Source organism: Saimiri boliviensis, chromosome 14 (assembly GCF_048565385.1).
Source record: "Saimiri boliviensis isolate mSaiBol1 chromosome 14, mSaiBol1.pri, whole genome shotgun sequence".
NCBI lineage: Eukaryota > Metazoa > Chordata > Mammalia > Primates > Cebidae > Saimiri > Saimiri boliviensis.
The window spans coordinates 44,002,874-44,020,918 of NC_133462.1; the positions used below are offsets into that span (position 1 = coordinate 44,002,874).

General features: G+C 55.9%; 1 protein-coding gene and 1 pseudogene across 1 annotated transcript; one reads left to right on the forward strand and one right to left on the reverse strand.

Moving 5' to 3' along the window:
- Positions 1-1,364: 1,364 nt before the first annotated feature.
- On the forward strand, positions 1,365-1,448 carry LOC120363140 (U4 spliceosomal RNA; annotated as a pseudogene).
- A 1,212-nt stretch (positions 1,449-2,660) lies between these two features.
- GADD45B (growth arrest and DNA damage inducible beta) lies at positions 2,661-4,775 on the reverse strand. The gene is made up of 4 exons (XM_003928609.2): positions 4,508-4,775; positions 4,293-4,394; positions 3,658-3,880; positions 2,661-3,419 (listed from the first exon to the last, which is right to left on the reverse strand). The coding sequence occupies exons 1-4, from the start codon at positions 4,549-4,551 to the stop codon at positions 3,306-3,308; spliced, it is 483 nt and encodes a 160-aa protein (XP_003928658.1). The 5' UTR covers positions 4,552-4,775; the 3' UTR covers positions 2,661-3,305.
- Between the last annotated feature and the right edge of the window lie 13,270 nt (positions 4,776-18,045).

An 18,045-nucleotide genomic window follows, 5' to 3' on the forward strand; every position in this document is an offset into this window, starting at 1 on the left:
CTCCTGCTTCAGCCTCCCGAGTAGCCCAGATTACAGGCACATGCCACCACACCTGGCTAATTTTTGTATTTTATAGTAGAGATGGGTTTCACCATGTTGGTCAGGCTGGTCTCAAACTCCTGACCTCATGATCTGCCCGCCATGGCCTCCCAAAGTGCTAGGATTACAGGCGTGAGCCACTGCGCCTGGCTCATTGGAGTTTTTAAAATAGTTCTTGAAAATATTCTTCGGGTCTCCAAGTTTTTCTATTTTTTTATTTTTTTTATTTTTTTTTTTTTGAGACAGGGTCTCACTCTGTTGCCCAGGCTGGCGTGCGGTGGTGTGTGATCTTGGCTCACTGCAGCTTCTACCTCCCCGACTCGAGCGATTCTCCTGCCTCACACTCTCAGGTAGCCGAGCTTTTCATTTTGCATAGAAGGCGTGGTTCGCTGGCCCCTGCTCAGGCAGACTCCACTAATTCACAGGATGGCCAGGAGAGAATTAAAGATGATTTTGGAGGGCTGACAAAATTACCTAGTGGGTATACTGCTTGTTATTCAGGCAATGGCTATAATTGAAGCCCAAATGTCACTCTGACACATGCATCCCATAACACACCTGCACATGTACCCCCTAAACATAATTTTTTTATTTTTTGAGACAGTCTCGCTCTGTTGCCCAAGCTGGAGTGCAGTGGTGTGATCTCGGTTCACTGCAGCCTCTGCCTCCCGGGTTCAAGAGTTCTCCTGCCTCAGCCTCTCGAATAGCTGGGATTACAGGCATGCGCCACCCCACCCGGCGAATTTTTTGTATTTTTAATAGAGACGGGGTTTCTCCATGTTGGTCAGGCTGGTCCTGAACTCCTGACCTCAGGTGATCTTCCCACCTGGCCCTGCAAAGTGCTGGGATGACAGGTCTGAGCCACTGCATGTGGGCGAAGCTCCTAGGGTAGGGAGGCGGGGTGGCCCCACAGGTGGTCAGTCAGGAGTCCTGGGGTCAGGAGTTCCAGACCAGCTTGGCCAACACACCGAAACCCCAACTCTAATAAAAATAAAAAATAAAAGGCCGGGCGCGGTGGCTCAAGCCTGTAATCCCAGCACTTTGGGGGGCCGAGGTGGGTGGATCACGAGGTCGAGAGATCAAGACCATCCTGGTCAACATGGTGAAACCCCGTCTCTACTAAAAATACAAAAAATCAGCTGGGCATGGTGGCGCGTGCCTGTAATCCCAGCTACTCAGGAGGCTGAGGCAGGAGAATTGCCTGAACCCAGGAGGCGGAGGTTGCGGTGAGCCGAGATCGCGCCATTGCACTCCAGCCTGGGTAACAAGAGCGAAACTCCGTCTCAAAAATAAATAAATAAATAAAAATAAAAATAAAAAATAATAACTTTGCGCAGTGGTAGTATTGTAGCCAGCGAGGTTTATCCGAGGCGCGATTATTGTTAATTGTAAACTTTTCCCAATACCCCGCCGGGTATTCTATTCTCCTCTCCCCCAAACCCCTTCAGGACTCCTTCGGCCTGTTGCCTCCCCCCCGCCCCCCGGGGTTTCCCTGCTCATTCAGGGCTGTGGTGGATTCCCCCTTGCCTTCTTGGGACCCCTTGGGACCCCCTCTCCCCACTTCAGTTCTCTCCTCCTCCCAGCCCCAGGTGGGATCCCCACCCCTCCCCCCTTCTCCCTCTGGGACTTCCCCCTCCTTCTCTCCCTCCCTCCCCCGCTGGGGCTCTCCCATCCCCGTGACTCCCAGGGAGCAGCTGGGGTTTTCCTCCGGCGCCCACGTGAGGCTCCGTGGAAAGGTCGCGGCCTGCGGAGGACCACCCCACCCCGTCTCCCCCCTAGTTCCCAGGCCTGGGGCTGCAGGGCAGCAGCGGGGAGCCACTGGGCGGGAAGACTGAGGCCGGGCAGGGAAGGGCTGGGCCAGGCTCCCAGCCCGGGGCAGGGGGAGTCACCACCTCGCCTGCAACTTGGGGAGAAGTAGGAGGTGGCTGGCCAGGGCCCACGGTTTCGGTTTAGAGTAGCAAAACGCAGCACTGTGCCAAGCCCAGCTGGCCCGGAGGCCGACTTCCTGGGGTATTTTTCTGCTTGTTGATTTTAGTTTGCAGGAAAAAAAAAAAAAAAAATAGGTTTTTGTCTTTAGTGCAAAAGAGAGGCCTATCCCGAGAGGGGGAAGGCGCGTAGTGGGTGCGGGGCGCTCCCTGGGGAGTCCTCGGAGGACGCTCTCCCTGCAGGCCTGAGCTCACCGCGCTGTGTGGTCCCAGATGCCCCCTTGACCGCTGCGGACCTTGGGCTGCGGTGGCGGCCGGGGCAGGTAGGGGCTGCAGCCAGCACCCCCTCCCGCCGAAATGCATCCATCTGTGCCCAGAGCTTGGGGTTGGCTCCGGAACAGCCCGTAACAGCGGTGGCACGGCCCCAGGTTTCGTCATAAACCGGTCTCTTAATTGCTACAAGGGCAGGACGAGAAGAAAAAAAAAAAAAAAAAAGAGGCATAGGTTTGTGGGGCGGCGGCGCCTGCTGCAGAGAGAAGAGGCACTGTCTGCACGGAGCCGGGAGCTGCTACCAGGGGCTTAAGTAACACTTCCTGGTGAGCTGGCGGGGGAGGGGGTGAAGCGTGTCCCCGGAGCACTCCCGGGGAGGGGCGGGGGTCCAGTAGTTCTCGGAAGCTGAAAGCATACCAGCACCCAGAGGCTTTAGAAATTTATTACAAGGCCATCATAGTAGAAGTAAAAATATAGATATCTGTGCTTCCCGTCTCGCTCGCAGTGGTTCAGTAACGAGTGCAAGTAACAAAATAGATCGTCTCTGTCCTCTGCAAACTGGGAGTTCGTGGGTACAGAGCAACCTCAGCCCCAGCTCCCAAGTCCCAAAGTGTGGTCCTGCCGAGGGTGCAGACCCTCGTTCAACCACGTCTCTCGTCCTCGGATGCCAGCTCCAGTCCCATGGAGGGTGGGGGGTGCAGTCACTCTCACCCCACCCCCGAGTGGAGTCTGGACCGTCCGTGACGGGGAGGGCGGCAGTGCGCCCTGCCACTCCGGCTTCTGCTCCGTCCCAAGGCCTGAGCTCCGGGGTCCCATCTCCTGCTGGCCTGGGTCCCCCCTTCTCCTCCGCCGCAGCCCCTGGCACAGCTTCCGGGTCTCCGCCCTGGGGGCGGCCGCTCACTCCCCTTCTCCTCCTCCTCCTCCTCTTCAGTCTCCGACGACTCTGCCCCCGATGGTCTCGTGGGTTAGGTTGTTTTGGGGGGGTTGTGCTGGGGGGGAGGGGGGTTCAAATATTTATTTTATTTTATGTTTTTGGCAGCGACTCCACAGGTTCTGTTGCTGGGAAGGGCCTCAGCGTTCCTGGAGCGAGATGTAGGGGACCCACTGGTTGTTACCCCGGCTCTCTTCGCAGTAGGTGGCTACCTCCACCAAGCCGTGGCTCTTCCAGGCGTCCGTGTGAGGGTTCTGTAGGAGGGGGAAATAAAGGGTTTAGCGGGAGCCTCCCTCTCCCGGGGCCCCTGTTTGTGGAAAACAGGCAGGCTCAAAATAGCTCCCTGGGTGAGGAGGCCCAGCCCGGCTGCCCACGGGACATGCCAAGCATGGCTGAGTGCTGAGCTGTGCAGGACCAGCCAGCCCGGCTTTGTTGACAAACACCGGCCCAGGTGCCCCCGGCAGGGCGGGGTAGGGCAGAGGCCCGACTCACCGTGACCAGGAGGCAGTGCAGGTCCCGGGCCTCGGTGGTGCCCTGGGTCTCGGCCGGCTCGCCCAGGAGCTGTGCCAGGCGCTGCATGCCCGACACCCGCACGATGTTGATGTCGTTGTCGCAGCAGAAGGACTGGATGAGCGTGAAGTGGATTTGCAGAGCGATGTCACCCTCCTCCTCCTCGTCAATGGCCAAGAGGCACAGGACCACGCTGTCCGGGTCTCTGAGGGGGGCCAAAGAGAAGGGGAGGGTCAGCCGGGGAACCGGGGAGAGGCCACCGTGCAGGGAGGCGTTTGCAAAACAAGGAGCGTGCGAGAGCAAAAGAGAAACGGCAGGGGTGCAGGGGGTGATGGCCTCCGCAAGCTGAGCATGGTGGGGGAGGGGAGGGCACATGGTTCAAAGCACAGGGTCGGGGGGTAACAGGTCCACAGCGGGAGGGGCGCTGGCAGACAGATGCAGCAGGATCCTGCAGCCCCCAATCCACAAACCAGCAGAGGAGCCCCGCATCCACAGCGGGGGGGCACTTGGGGAAGTCCCAGCCCCGTGCAGTACAGGCTTGTGGAAAGCGTCCAGAGCAGAGGGGAGGGGGTCCCCCGTCCCACCCGCGCCCAGCCCGGGGAGGGGGTCTGACTCACACATTCATCAACTTGGCCGACTCGTACACCCCCACTGTGAGGCGGTCCTGGCGCTGAGCAGCCACCAGCAGCTCCTCCACCGCGGCGGTCACCGTCTGCATCCTGGGGCCAAGGGAGAGGAGTCAGTGACGCGCGGACCACCGGGTGCTGCGTTCGGCTCCCGGCCCCGCCCGACCCGACCCATCCCGTCCCGGCCGACCGCAGCGGCTACTTACTTCTGCGCCGCGTTGTCGCACGCCACGAGCTCTTCCAGCGTCATGTTGCAATTATAATCCACAGTGGACGCGGCTCCCCGGCAGTCCCCAGGGAGAAACTGCAAAGTCCGAGCCAGAGAGCCCAAAACCTTCCCACGGAGCCGGAGCGCTCGTCCAAGACCTCCGGGAAGCAGCGAAATCCTTCCAGAAAAGGCGGAAAAAAAATGTTGCAAAGTCCTCGGCGAGAATAATCCAGAAAGTGGCAGGAACGAATCGAAGTCTAACGCTTCGGCGATCTGAACAGGGAGCCTCCAGCACCGCCTTTTATAGACTCCGGCGGGGAAAGGGGGCGGGGGGCGGGGAGAGGGGCGTGGCCTCGGTGATCATTTGCCCCCTCCTATTGGTAGGGGCGAGGGCTCTGAACTCTACGGTTGGCTGACGGCGGGGAGGGGGCGGAGCGCCGTGCGGGGGCGCCCCACGTGGGGGCGAGCGCCAGGAGGGGGACGTGCGGGGGACTGGTAGGTGACCGCCAATGCCAGAAACAAAAAAAAAAAAGCAGAAGTTTTTTTTTTCTCCTGATTTCCCGGCAGCAGAGCCGCGGTTCGGGGCGCGCGCGGGATTTCCAGCGCGCGAGGCGGCCCGGACTTTCGGGGGAGGGGAGCCTGGAATCCCCTCCCGCTCCTCGGAGAGTCCCGGACCCGCGCTTTTCCCAAGTTCTGCAGGGGCTGGAGGGGCTGCACGGGGAAGGGGCCCGGGTTGCAGCCTGATCTCGCGCAGGTGGTGGCGATGGCCGGAGGCTCTCCTGGCTGCTGCGACCCCAGCCCCCAGGTGATCTGGCTTCTCCCGGCCTCTACGTTCGGGTCTGAGTAATGGGGCTGCAGTGCCGGCCTCTCTGGTTTGCAGAGCGTGATCTCAACTAAGGCTGACAGTCAGCGCCCAATAAACATCAGCTGTCATCTGGGGGTCGCGGGGGGCTTCCTTGAGGTCCCCCAAAGTGGAGGGGGTTGCAAAGCCCGGGGCACTCTGGGGAAGAAACCGGGCGCCCCCTCGCCGCCTCCTGCGAGTTTCAGGGTGGGGCGCGCGTGGGAGGTGCAGGTGGCGCGGCCCCGCCCCCGCCGGCTGCCTAGCGTTCCAGCCTTTGCCCGTGCAAAGGGAGGCCTCCGGGCCCCGGAGAAAGCCGGGGTGGGAGAGAGGATGGTGCAGGCTCCGGCTGCACGCCGCCGCTTCGGGCCCACGTGCCAGGGTGGCGCCCACTTTTATGTCTCACTCCAGGGTGGGCGCTGACCTGCGTGGAGCGCGTGGCCCCGGACCTGGCCCCCACCCTCGCCCCACCCCTCCCCGTTCATGGATGATTCAATTCAAGACCTGGGAAGCAGGGGTGGTGCTGATGTGCATTATGCAAAAGGAGAAACTGAGGCTTGGAGAGGCCACCGGCGAGTTCGTGTTGGAGCCACGCGTGTGCGCCAGGCACGGCCGCCTGCAGGACTCCGCCGCCGCCCCGGGAAGACTGTTCGAGAGCGAGGCGGCCCGGCGCCGCGTGACAACGTCTCCCACGGTCGACCGGGGGCTCCAGGGTGACTCACATCTGCGTCCCCTCCCCCGCCAGCCTGGGGTCTGGCCTCGGCCCCGAGGCTCGGTTTCCCCGGCTCCCTGGCCCCCGGGCCCGCGGGGCCGGCTGACGCATCGCGCCTCCTCCGCGCCGCCCACCGCTGGGGCGCGAAACGTCGCGGGGCTGCGAGGCGCGGCGGCGCCATCTGGTGGCCGCGCGTGGTCCCTGCGTCCTTAGCGCCGGAAGAGGGGGGGACGGGCGGGGCACTGGGCTGGAGGGGATAACGGGAGGGTGGCAGTTACAACGTTTTGTGTCATTTTATATGTGCAGCGTTTTACGCTGGCAACGTGTATGTTTCTATCTTAGAATTTCAATTTAAAAATGAAAGCAGCAGGGCGCGGTGGCTCACGCCTGTAATGCCACCACTTTGGGAGGCCGAGGCGGGTGGATCACCTGAGGTCAGGAGTTCGAGACCAGCCTGACCAACACGGCCAACATGAGCTGGAGATAGGGAAGGTCAGGGAGGTGACGGGGATCAGTGCAAAATCAGATTCTGTCTTTATTTAGAATTTCGATATTTTGTTCCTCATGGATACTGGGGCATTGATTTTTATTTCCCTCTTGTTGCCCAGGCTGGAGTGCAATGGCGCGATCTCGGCTCACTGCACATTACAGCTGGAATTACAGGTATGAGTCACCCGGCCCGGCTGATTTTGGTTTTTAAAAAGTATTGCATTAGCTGGGTAACGGGGCTTCTCTTTGTCCTCCCAACACTTTGGGAGGCCAAAGCAGGAGAATCTCTTGAACCCAGGAGGCAGAGGTTGCAGTGAGCAGAGGTCACACCACTGCACTTCAGCCTGGGCGACAGAGCAAGACTCTGTCTCAAAAATAAATAAATAGGCCGGGCACGGTGGCTCAAGCCTGTAATCCCAGCACTTTGGGAGGCCGAGGCGGGTGGATCACGAGGTCAAGAGATCGAGACCATCCTGGTCAACATGGTGAAACCCCGTCTCTACTAAAAATACAAAAAATTAGCTGGGCATGGTGGTGTGTGCCTGTAATCCCAGCTGCTCAGGAGGCTGAGACAGGAGAATTGCCTGAACCCAGGAGGCGGAGGTTGCAGTGAGCCGAGATCGCGCCATTGCACTCCAGCCTGGGTAACAAGATCGAAACTCCGTCTCAAAAATAATAATAATAATAAATAAATAAATAAATAAATATAAATAAAGTAAAAGATAGGATCAGTAACAATGTCAGCCAGGCCTTCTTGGAGCCTGAAGTGAAAGGAATAATCGTTGTGAGTAATCCTGTCCTTTTTTTTTTTGAGATGGAGTCATGTTCTGCACCCAGGCTGGAGTGCAGTGGCACGATCTCTGCTCACTGCAACCTCCCTTCCCAGGTTCAAGCAATTCTCCTGCCTCAGCTTCCTCAGTAGCTGGAATTACAGGCACCCACCACCACGCCCAACTAATGTTTGCATTTTTTTTTTTTAAAGATAGGGTTTCACCGTGATGGCCAGGCTGGTCTTGAACTCCTGACCTCAGGTGATCCACCCACCTCTGCCTCCCAAAGTACTAGGATTACAGGCGTGAGCCACCGCACCCGGCCAATTTTTGCATTTTTACTAAAGACGGGGTTTTGCCGCGTTGGCCAGGCTGGTCTCAAACTGCTGACCCCAATCGGTCTGCCTGCCTTGGCCTCCCAGAGTGTTGGGATTACAGGCGTGAGCCACCACACATGGCTTTAAACAAAATTACAGTAAATTTTAAAAATCTATACAACATAGGCATTTTTGCATTCATTTAGATTTTTTTAGAAAAATGTATTGCATACTTTGGCAATGCTGAGGTGGGCGTATCACCTGAGGTCAGGAGTTCGAGAATAGCCTGGCCAACATGACGAAAACCCGTCTCTACCAAAAATACAAAAATTAGCCAAGTGTGGTGGTGTGCACCTGTAATCCCAGCTACTCGGGAGGCTGAGGCAGGAGAATCTCTTGAACCTGGGAGGCAGAGGCTGCAGTAAGTGGAGATCATGCCATTGCAATAGTAGCCAGACTCTGTCTCAAAAATATATATGTATAAAATATACTATCATTATATAATATAATAATATATAATACATAATGTATATGTTATTTATCATGCGTGTTTTGTGGGGCCACCTTCACATTTTGACATTTTGCTTCCGTGATTCTTAGCCCCAGCCTTCTTTTTTGAGATGGAGTCTTGCTCTGTGGACAGGCTGGAGTGCAGTGATGCCATCTCAGCTCACTGCCACTTCCGTTTTCCAGTTTCAAGCAATTCTCCTGCCTCAGCATCCCAAGTAGCTGGGATTACTGGCGTGCCCCACCTCGCCTGGCTAATTTATTTATTTATTTTTTATTTATTATTATTTTTTTTTGAGATGGAGTTTCGCTCTTGTTACCCAGGCTGGAGTGCAATGGCGCGATCTCGGCTCACCGCAACCTCCGCCTCCTGGGTTCAGGCAATTCTCCTGCCTCAGCCTCCGGAGTAGCTGGGATTACAGGCACGCGCCACCATGCCCAGCTAATTTTTTGTATTTTTAGTAGAGACGGGGTTTCACCATGTTGACCAGGATGGTCTCGATCTCTTGACCTCGTGATCCACCCGCCTCGGCCTCCCAAAGTGCTGGGATTACAGGCTTGAGCCACCGCGCCCGGCGCAATTTATTTTTTATTTTTAGGAAAGACAGGTTTTCACCATGTTGGCCAGGATGGTCTCGATCTCTTGACCTCATGATCCACCCGCCTCAGCCTCCCAAAGTGCTGGGATTACAGGCCTGAGCCACCACGCCCAGCCGGCCCCTGCCCTTAACACCATCCCTCCCTGCCCACTGCAGCACACAAGGACATATGGAAACAGGGCTTGATCTGCCCAGAGGGGCTGGAGCCAGGGTTCCCTCCTGCTGTGGTGGCTGGAATGCTGCAGAATTCGGAGTCCTGGGGATGTTTGGAAGAGGTGGGGGCAGAGCAGGAGGCTCTCTGACACTGTGGGAGGTGCCGTGGACTAAATGTGTCTCCTCCAAAATTCGTCTGTGGAAGCTCCAACCCACAGTGGGATGGGATTTGGAGGGGGCTTAACCTTGAAGATGTTGGGGTTAGAGGAGCTCATGAAGGTGGGGTCCTCTAATGAGATCAGTTTCTTTCTCTTTTTCGAGACAGGGTCTCCCCGTATTGCCCAGGGTGAGTGCAGTGGTGTGATCATAACTCACTGCAGCCTCTGTCTTTAAGGCTCACACTTGTAATCTCAGCACGTTGATAGGCCAAGGCGGAGGATCGCTTGAGCCCAGGAGTTCGAGGCCACCCTGGGCAACCTGCTTAGACTCCCATCTCTACAAATAATTTTTTAAAAACTTAGCCAGGCAGCTGGATGTGATGGCTCACGCCTGTAATTTCAGCACTTTGGGAGGCCGAGGCAGGCGGATCACAAGGTCAGGAGTTTGAGGCCAGCTTGAGCAACATGGTGAACCCCCATCTTTTTTTTTTTTTTTTTTTTTTGAGACGGAGTTTCGCTCTTGTCACCCAGGCTGGAGTGCAATGGCACGATCTTGGCTCACCGCAACCTCTGCCTCCTGGGTTCAGGCAATTCTCCTGCCTCAGCCTCCTGAGTAGCTGGGATTACAGGCATGTGCCACCATGCCCAGCTAATTTTTGTATTTTTTTAGTAGAGACGGGGTTTCACCATGTTGACCAGGATGGTCTCGATCTCTTGACCTTGTGATCCACCCGCCTCGGCCTCCCAAAGTGCTGGGATTACAGGCTTGAGCCACCGTGCCCGGCCCCCATCTTTAAAAAAAAAAAAAAAATTAGCCAGGCCTGATGGGCACACCTGTAGTCCCAGCTCCTTGGGAGGCTGAGGCAGGAGGATCACTTGAGCCCAGGAGTTTGAGGATTCAGTGAGCTATGATTGTACCACTGCACTCCAGCCTGGGCAACAGAACAAGGCCCTATCTCATACACACACACACACACACACACACACACACACAGAAAGCCTGGTCACACTGGATCACACCTGTAATCCCAGCACCTTGGGAGGCCAAGGCAGGTGGATCACCTGAGATCAGGAGTTCGAGACCAGCCTGACCATCATGGCCAAACCCCATCTCTACTAAAAATATGAAACGTGCCAGGTGCGGTGGCTCACACCTGTAATCCAGCACTTTGGGAGGCTGAGGCAGGTAGATCATGAGGTCAGGAGTTCAAGACCAGCCTGACCAACATGATGAAACCTCATCTCTACTAAAGATACAATTTTTTTTTTTAAAAAAAGATAAAGCTGGGCATGGCGGTGGGGGCCTGTAATCCCAGCTACTCGGAAGTCTGAGGCAGGAGAATCACTTGAACCCAGGAGGGGCATGTTGCAGTGAGCCAAGATCATGCCATTGCACTCCAGCTTGGGTGACAGAGTGACACTCTATCTCAAAAACAAACAAACAAAAAACAAAAGTTGGCCAGGCATGGTGGCGCATACCAGTAATCCCAGCTACTCAGGAGGCTGAGTCAGGAAAATAGCTTCAACCTGGGAAGCAGCTGGGTGCAGTGGCTGACTCCTGTAATCCCAGGTACTCAGGAGGCTGAGGCAGAAGAGCTGCTTGAACCGGGTAGGCAGAGGTTGCAGTGAGCCGAGATCACGCCACTGCACTCCACCTGGGTGACAGAGTGAGACTCTTGTCTCAAAAAAGAAAAAAAGTAAAAAGCCAGGCTTGAGGGGCTGTGTGGGCAGAGGTCCCAGGCGGCAGGCGCAGCTCATGAGAAGGTCCTCAGCCGGGACTGCACCTGGTGCGTTTGAGGAATCCGGAGAAGGCCCTGGGGCTGGAACAGGGTAAGCCTGGGGAGAGCTGGGAAGATGAACTCAGAGAGACTGGCTTGGGGGCTGTGGGAGGGGTCTGCGTTTCACTCCGGATGTAGCCAGGAAGTGATTGGCAATTGGCAGTGGCTGGGCTCTGACATCATGTTTTTCTGCAGAGAGGAACAAGATGAGCAAGGCGTGACTCCTGTCCCCAAGGAGAGGTTTCAGGATGGAGCTGAGTCATCGTTTGAACTTAGAGACATGTGTAAGACAGCCCCGGCTGGGAGGAGGTGGGATCCCCACGACAGGTGGCCGCGGAGGCTTGATAGGCACGCTGGGGAAGTTCCGAGGAGAGCGACAGGGGAGGAGGGTGGAACGGGACACAGCCAGAGGCTGGCCAGTCTGGGACTGTGCCTCACAGGGGGAGGCAGGAGGAAAAGCTCTGTCTGAGGTCACATTTGCCTGGTTCAAATCCCACCTGCAGCCGGGCGCAGTCGCTCAAGCCTGTAATCCCAGCACTTTGAAAGGCCGAGGTGGGTGGATCACAAGGTCAAGAGATCGAGACCATCCTGGTCAACATGGTGAAACCCTGTCTCTACTAAAAATACAAAAAAAATTAGCTGGGCATGGTGGTGCGTGCCTGTAATCCCAGCTACTCAGAAGGCAGAGGCTGGAGAATTGCTTGAACCCGGGAAGCGGAGGTTGTGGCAGGCCAAGATCGTGCCATTGCACTCCAGCCTGGGTAACGAGAGTGAAACTCTGTCTCAAAAAAAAAAAAAAAGCTCACAGACAATGGAACGGCTGGAACCCCAGCGTCTGACATTGCAGACACTGCTGGCATGCTGGGTGGCTTCCCCCTGTTGCCAGGCATGCCCCAAGGCGGTTAATTTTTTTTTTTTTTTTTAATTGGGTTTCACTCTGTTGCCCATGCTGGAATGCAGTGACGCCATCACAGCTCACTGAAGCCTTGAACTCCTGATTTATGAAAACAATCCTCCCACCTCAGCCTCACAAATAGCTGGGATTACAGGCAGGGGGCGCCGCACCCAGCTAAGCAGGGGCTCTTCCTGCCTACTGCGTAAAGAAAGACCACGTGACTGGGCGTGGTGGCTCATGCCTGTAATCCTAGAACTTTGGGAGGCCAAGGTGGGAGTCCCTCGAGTCCAGGAGTTTGAGACCAACCTGGGTAACATAGGAAGACCCCAGTCTAAAACAGTATTTTAATTAAAAATAAAAGGGCCGGGTACGGTGGCTCACGCCTGTAATCCCAGCACTTTGGGAGGCCGAGGCGGGTGGATCACGAGGTCAAGAGATGGAGACCATCCTGGTCAACATGGTGAAACCCTGTCTCTACTAAAAATACAAAAAATTAGCTGGGCATGGTGGTGCGTGCCTGTAATCCCAGCTACTTGGGAGGCCGAGGTGGGAGTATAACTTGGGCCCAGGAGGCAGAGGTTGCGGTGAGCCGAGATCACACCACTGCACTCCAGCCTGGGCAACAGAGCAAGACTCCATCTCAAAAAAAAAAAAAAAAAAAAAAAAAAAAAAATCAAGGAACATCAGCTCCACTCTGTTAAGAGAGACATCAGCTCTCTTGGGTCTCCAGCTTGCAGACTTCAGATGTTGTGACTTGTCAGCTCCTATAAGCCTGTGTGTCAATGACTAATAATAAATCTCTTTTTCGGCTGGGCTCGGTGGCTCACGCCTGTAATCCAAGCACTTTGGAGGCCAAGGTGGGAGGATCACCTGAGGTCGGGAGTTCAAGACCAGCCTGACCAACATGGTGAAAGCGCGCCTTAAAAAAAAAAAAAAAGAAAATCTCTTTTTCTCTCTCCCTCCTGCTGGTTCTGTTTCTCCGGAGAACCCTGACTCATTCACCTCCAGCCATTCCCAATGAGCAGAGGCAGGTCCTGGACAGCAGTCAGCCAGACTTGAGGCTCTTGGTCCAGCAGTCTGCAAGGAACAGAATCCTTCTAGCCACGTGTGTGAGTGAGTCTGGAAGTGGACCCTGCCCCAGCAACACCTCGCTTGCCGACTCTCGGAGCCCTGAGCCACTGGATGCCAAAGGTAAGCCACATCTGGGTTCCTGACCCACAGAAACTGTGATATAAGAAAGGTAAATATCGGCCGGGCCCCGTGGCTCATGCCAGTAATCCCAGCACTCTGGGAGGCCAAGGCAGGCAGATGACTTGAGCCAAGCAGTTTGAGACCAGCCTGGGCAACATAGCGAGACCCTGTCTCTACGAAAAATACAAAACTTAGCCAGGTGTGGTGGCAGGACCCTGTGGTCCCAGCTACTCTGGAGGCTGAGGTGGGAGGGTCCTTTGAGCCTGTGAGGTCAAGGCTGCAGTGAGCCATGACTGCGTCACTGCTTCTAGCCTAGGCAGCAGAGTGAGAACCTGTAAGCAAGAAAAAGAGAGAAAGAAGGAAAGAGGAAAGAGAGAGAGAGAGGCGGGAGAAAGAAAAAGAGAAAGAAAAAGAAAAAGGAAGGAAAGAGAGAGAAGGAGGGAGGGATGGAGGGAGGGAGAAAGAATGAAAAGAGAGTGAAAAATGAATCTACTCCTGCTATATCTTGGGGCTGTTTGTAACACAGCAGTAGCTAACTGATACACTGATGTTACATGATGTGTGTTTCTTTCTTCTATATCTGCCTGTACCCTCTGGGAGTTCTCATTCATTGCTGTATCTGCTGTGCCCAGGACACAGACTTTGCACTGGCCGTTCCCTGTCCCTTGAATGGTTTTCCACCCTTTTTTTTTTTTTTTTTTTTGAAACCGAGTCACACTCTGTCGCCCAGGCTGGAGTGCAGTGGCACAATCTTGGCTTACTGCAACCTCCACCTCCCGGGTTCAAGAGATTCTCCTGCCTCAGCCTCCTGAGTAGCCAGAATTACAAATTACAAGTCCTCTCCCTCATGCCCGCTCATTATTGTCTTTTTATTAGAGACGGTGTATCATGTTGGCTGGGCTGGTCTCAAACTCCTGACCTCAGGTGATCCACCCTTCTCAGCCTCCCAAAGTGCTGGGATTACAGTTGTGAGTCACTACACCTGGCTAACTGTTGTATTTTCCGTAGACATGGGTTTTCGTCATGCTGACCAAGCTAGTCTTGAACTCTTGACCTCAGGTGATCTGCCTGCCTCGGCCTCCCAAAGTGCTGGGATTATAGGCATTAGCCACCACGCCCAGCCTTATTTATTTATTTTTGAGACAGGGTCCTACTCTTGCCACCCAGAATGGAGTGCAGTGGTGCAATCTCAGCTCACTGCAGCCTCCACCTTCTCGGATCAAATGATCCTCCCACCCGAACCTCCCAAGTAGCTGGGACTGCAGGTATGAGCCACCACGCCGGGCTAATTTTTGTATATTTTGTAGTGGTGGGGTTTTGCTATATTGCCCAGGCTGGTACCGAACTCCTGGCCTCGAGCAATTCTCCCTCAGCCTCTCTAAATGCTGGGATTGCAGGTGTGAGCCACTGCAGCCCGCCTCATTCACCTATTTATACTGTGTACTGGCTTCCCTTCCGTCCCCCCAGTGCCTGCCGCAAAGTAGAGGCCCCCCCATTATGTGTTGATTTCACTGCAACATTCACTCATTTAACAGGCAGCTGCCAGCTGCGGCCCCAGAGCTCTGCTCGCCTCCCAGATTTCTGTTGGGATCACAGGGTTCCAACTCCAGGGTCCTGAATTCTGATTTTAGATACCAGGTTTGGCCTCCAGGTTCTGGAATCCACACTCCATAATCCGGCTTCCCAACACCCAGACCCCAGAATCCAGGCTCCAGGCTCCAGGCTCCGGGCTCCGGAATCCTGGGTCCCTGAGATCCAGACTCCGGAATCCGGGCTCATGCAGATCCAGGCTCCGGAATCCTGGGTCCCTCAGATCCAGGCTCCGGAATCCGGGCTTACGCAGATCCAGGCTCCGGAATCCGGGCTCACGCAGATCCAGGCTCCGGAATCCGGGGTCCCTCAGATCCAGGCTCCGGAATCCGGGCTTACGCAGATCCAGGCTCCGGAATCCGGGCTCATCCAGATCCAGACTCCGGAATCCGGGGTCCCTCAGATCCAGACTCCGGAATCCGAGGTCCCTCGGATCCAGGCTCCGGAATCCGGGGTCCCTCAGATCCAGGCTCCGGAATCCAGGCTCCAGGCTCATATTCCAGGCTGGGAGCCAACCACAGGCGTTCCGCTGAGATTTTTTAAAATCTGGCGCCAAAATCCACTCCTCGGGTGGGAGTGGCAGCACCGGGTAGAGGTCAGTGGAGGGGACACGTGCGGGCTGGGGCCTCCCGGGCTGCATGGTCCCAGGGTCCGGTATTTCTCCCCCGTGGCCCCACACCCCCTCCCCCAAAGCAGAGAGCAATCGGTCACTAACTTTCCTTTTTTTTCCTTTTTTTTGAAACGGAGGCTCACTCTTGTCACCCAGGCTGGATGGCAGTGGCGCGATCTCGGCTCCCTGCAGCCTCTTTCTCTCGGGTTCAAGCGGTTCTCGTGCCTCAGCCTCCCGAGAAGCTGGGGTTACAGGTGCCCGCCACCACGCCCGGCTTATTTTGTATTTTTTTTTTTTTTTTTTTTTTTTTTTTTGAGACAGAGTTTCGCTCTTGTTACCCAGGCTGGAGTGCAATGGCGCGATCTCGGCTCACCGCAACCTCCGCCTCCTGGGTTCAGGCAATTCTCCTGCCTCAGCCTCCTGAGTAGCTGGGATTACAGGCACGCGCCACCATGCCCAGCTAATTTTTTGCACTTTTAGTAGAGACGGGGTTTCACCATGTTGACCAGGATGGTCTCGATCTCTCGACCGTGTGATCCACCCACCTCGGCCTCCCAAAGTGCTGGGATTACAGGCTTGAGCCACCGCGCCCGGCCTTATTTTGTATTTTTTTTAGTAGAGTCAGGGTTTCACCACGTTGACCAGGCTGGTCTCGAACTCCTGACCTCCGGTGATCCGCCAGCCTCCGCCTCCCAAAGTGCTGGGATTACAAGCGTGAGCTACCGCGCCCGGCCAATTGGTCACTAACTTTCTTTCTCTCTCTCTTTTTTTTCTTTTTTTTTTTTAAAGACGGGGTTTCACCATATTGCTCAGGCTGGTCTTGAACTCCCGACCTCAGGTGATCCGCCCGCCTTGGCCTCCAAAGTGCTTAGATTACAAGCGTGAGCCACCGCGCCCGGCCAATTGGTCACTAACTTTCTAGCGCCCTCTCCGGGTCTCCCGTTCAAATCCCGCCTCTGCCACGCCCTTGGTGCGGATCCCCGGACCGGTCCCTGACCTCCCTGTGCCTCAGTTTCTCATCGTGGAAATGGGCCCGGAGCCCCTCCGCTGCGAGTCTTGCCGCCTGGGGAGGCCCCATGGAGTGTACGGGGCAGCTTTGCGGGGTGCCCCGACCTTGGGCTCCGGGCGCGGCCGCCAGCAGCAGCCTGTGGCTGGGTGCGGGGGGCGGGGGAACCACCGCCGCAGCTGTCACCGCCCCTCCCGGTCAGCGCCAAAATTTGAAAATTGCCCAGCACCTCCCAAACTGCGCGCTGGGTGGGGGAAAGCCCTGGGCCCCACCCACGGGAAGCGCGGGGCATTCTGGGACTTGGAGTCCAGTCCCTGGGTGGGGTCCCGCGGGGATGGCCCCAGGCACCCTGCGCCCCTCCCCGGCACCCAGAGAGGAGGGCGGGGGGTAGGTTCGAGACCCGGGTTTGCAGAGTGCAAGACTCAGGCCGAGGCCCGCGCAGTCAGGCAGGAAGCGGCGCTCCTGGCGGGTGGAACGGCACAAGCAAAGGCTGGGAGGTGGATGGAGGGCGATGGGATGGAAGTGCCCAGAGGGGCCGCGCGATGGGGCAGGGGTGGGACCCTGCAGGGCCTCCAGTGATGGGCTCGTGGGGGATCAGGTCGGCCAGTGGCCAAGGCCGGTGGTCAGTGAGAACTTCACGGGGAGGAGGTTGCAGATCAGTCTGGGGGTGGTGGGTAGGAAAAGTGACCCAGCCGGGAATCCCAGCACTTTGAGAGGAGGCAGGCGGGTCACCGGAGATTAAGAGTTTGAGACCAGCCTGGCCAACATGGTGAAACCCTGCCTCTACTAAAAATACAAAAATTAGGTCGGGCATGGTGGCTCACACCTGCAATCCTAGAATTTTGGGAGGCAGAGGTGGATGGATCACTTGAGGTCAGGAGTTCAAAACTAGCCTGGCCACCATGGTGAAACCCCATCTTTAAAAAAAAAAAAAAAGAGGGCCAGGTGCGGTGGCTCACGCCTCTAATCCCAGCACTTTGGGAGGCCGAGGTGGGTGGATCACAAGGTCAAGAGATTGAGACCATCCTGGTCAACATGGTGAAACCCCGTCTCTACTAAAAATACAAAAAATCAGCTGGGCATGGTGGCACGTGCCTGTAATCCCAGCTACTCAGGAGGCTGAGGCCGGAGAATTGCCTGAGCCCAGGAGGCGGAGGTTGCGGTGAGCCGAGATCGCGCCATTGCACTCCAGCCTGGGTGACAAGAGCGAAACTCCGTCTCAAAAAAGAAAAAGAAAAAGAAAAAGAAAAAAAATACAAAAAATTAGCTGGGCGAGGTGGCACATGCCTGTAATCCCAGCTAATCAGGAGGCTGAGGCAGGAGAATCACTCCAACCTGGGAGGCGGAGGTGGCAGTGAGCTGAGATCGCGCCACTGCACTGCAGCCTGAGAGACAGAGTGAGACTGTCTCAAATAAAAAAAAGTGACCCCAGTCCCGCCCAAACCTCAGTCATCCCGCTCTCCTCTGGCCCCGCCTCCTGTAATAGTATTGCTTTCCCATTGCGCTTTACCATTTGTCTTTATATTTTATATTCTTGCCTTTATGAGAAGCAGGAACAGTATCAGGTCTCTAAATACACAGTCACAGCCTAGGCTTTCCTGCCTGGCTGGGTTATTTATTGTTTGGTTTTTTTTTGTTGTTGTTTTTTTTTTTTTTCTTGAGACGGAGTTTCGCTCTTGTTACCCAGGCTGGAGTGCAATGGCGCGATCTCGGCTCACCGCAACCTCTGCCTCCTGGGTTCAGGCAATTCTCCTGCCTCAGCCTCCTCCTGAGTAGCTGGGATTACAGGCACGCACCACCATGCCCAGCTGATTTTTTGTATTTTTAGTAGAGACGGGGTTTTACCATGTTGACCAGGATGGTCTCGACCTCCTGATCCACCCGCCTCGGCCTCCCAAGGTGCTGGGATTACAGGCTTGAGCC

Coding starts and splice junctions, on each gene's coding strand:
- GADD45B (XM_003928609.2), bottom strand. CDS start 4,551: ATGACGCTGGAAGAGCTCGTGGCGTGCGACAACGCGGCGCAGAA. Junction 4,395..4,507: donor TGCGACAACGCGGCGCAGAA/GTAAGTAGCCGC, acceptor CCTTGGCCCCAG/GATGCAGACGGTGACCGCCG. Junction 3,420..3,657: donor TGCACTGCCTCCTGGTCACG/GTGAGTCGGGCC, acceptor CCCCTCCTACAG/AACCCTCACACGGACGCCTG.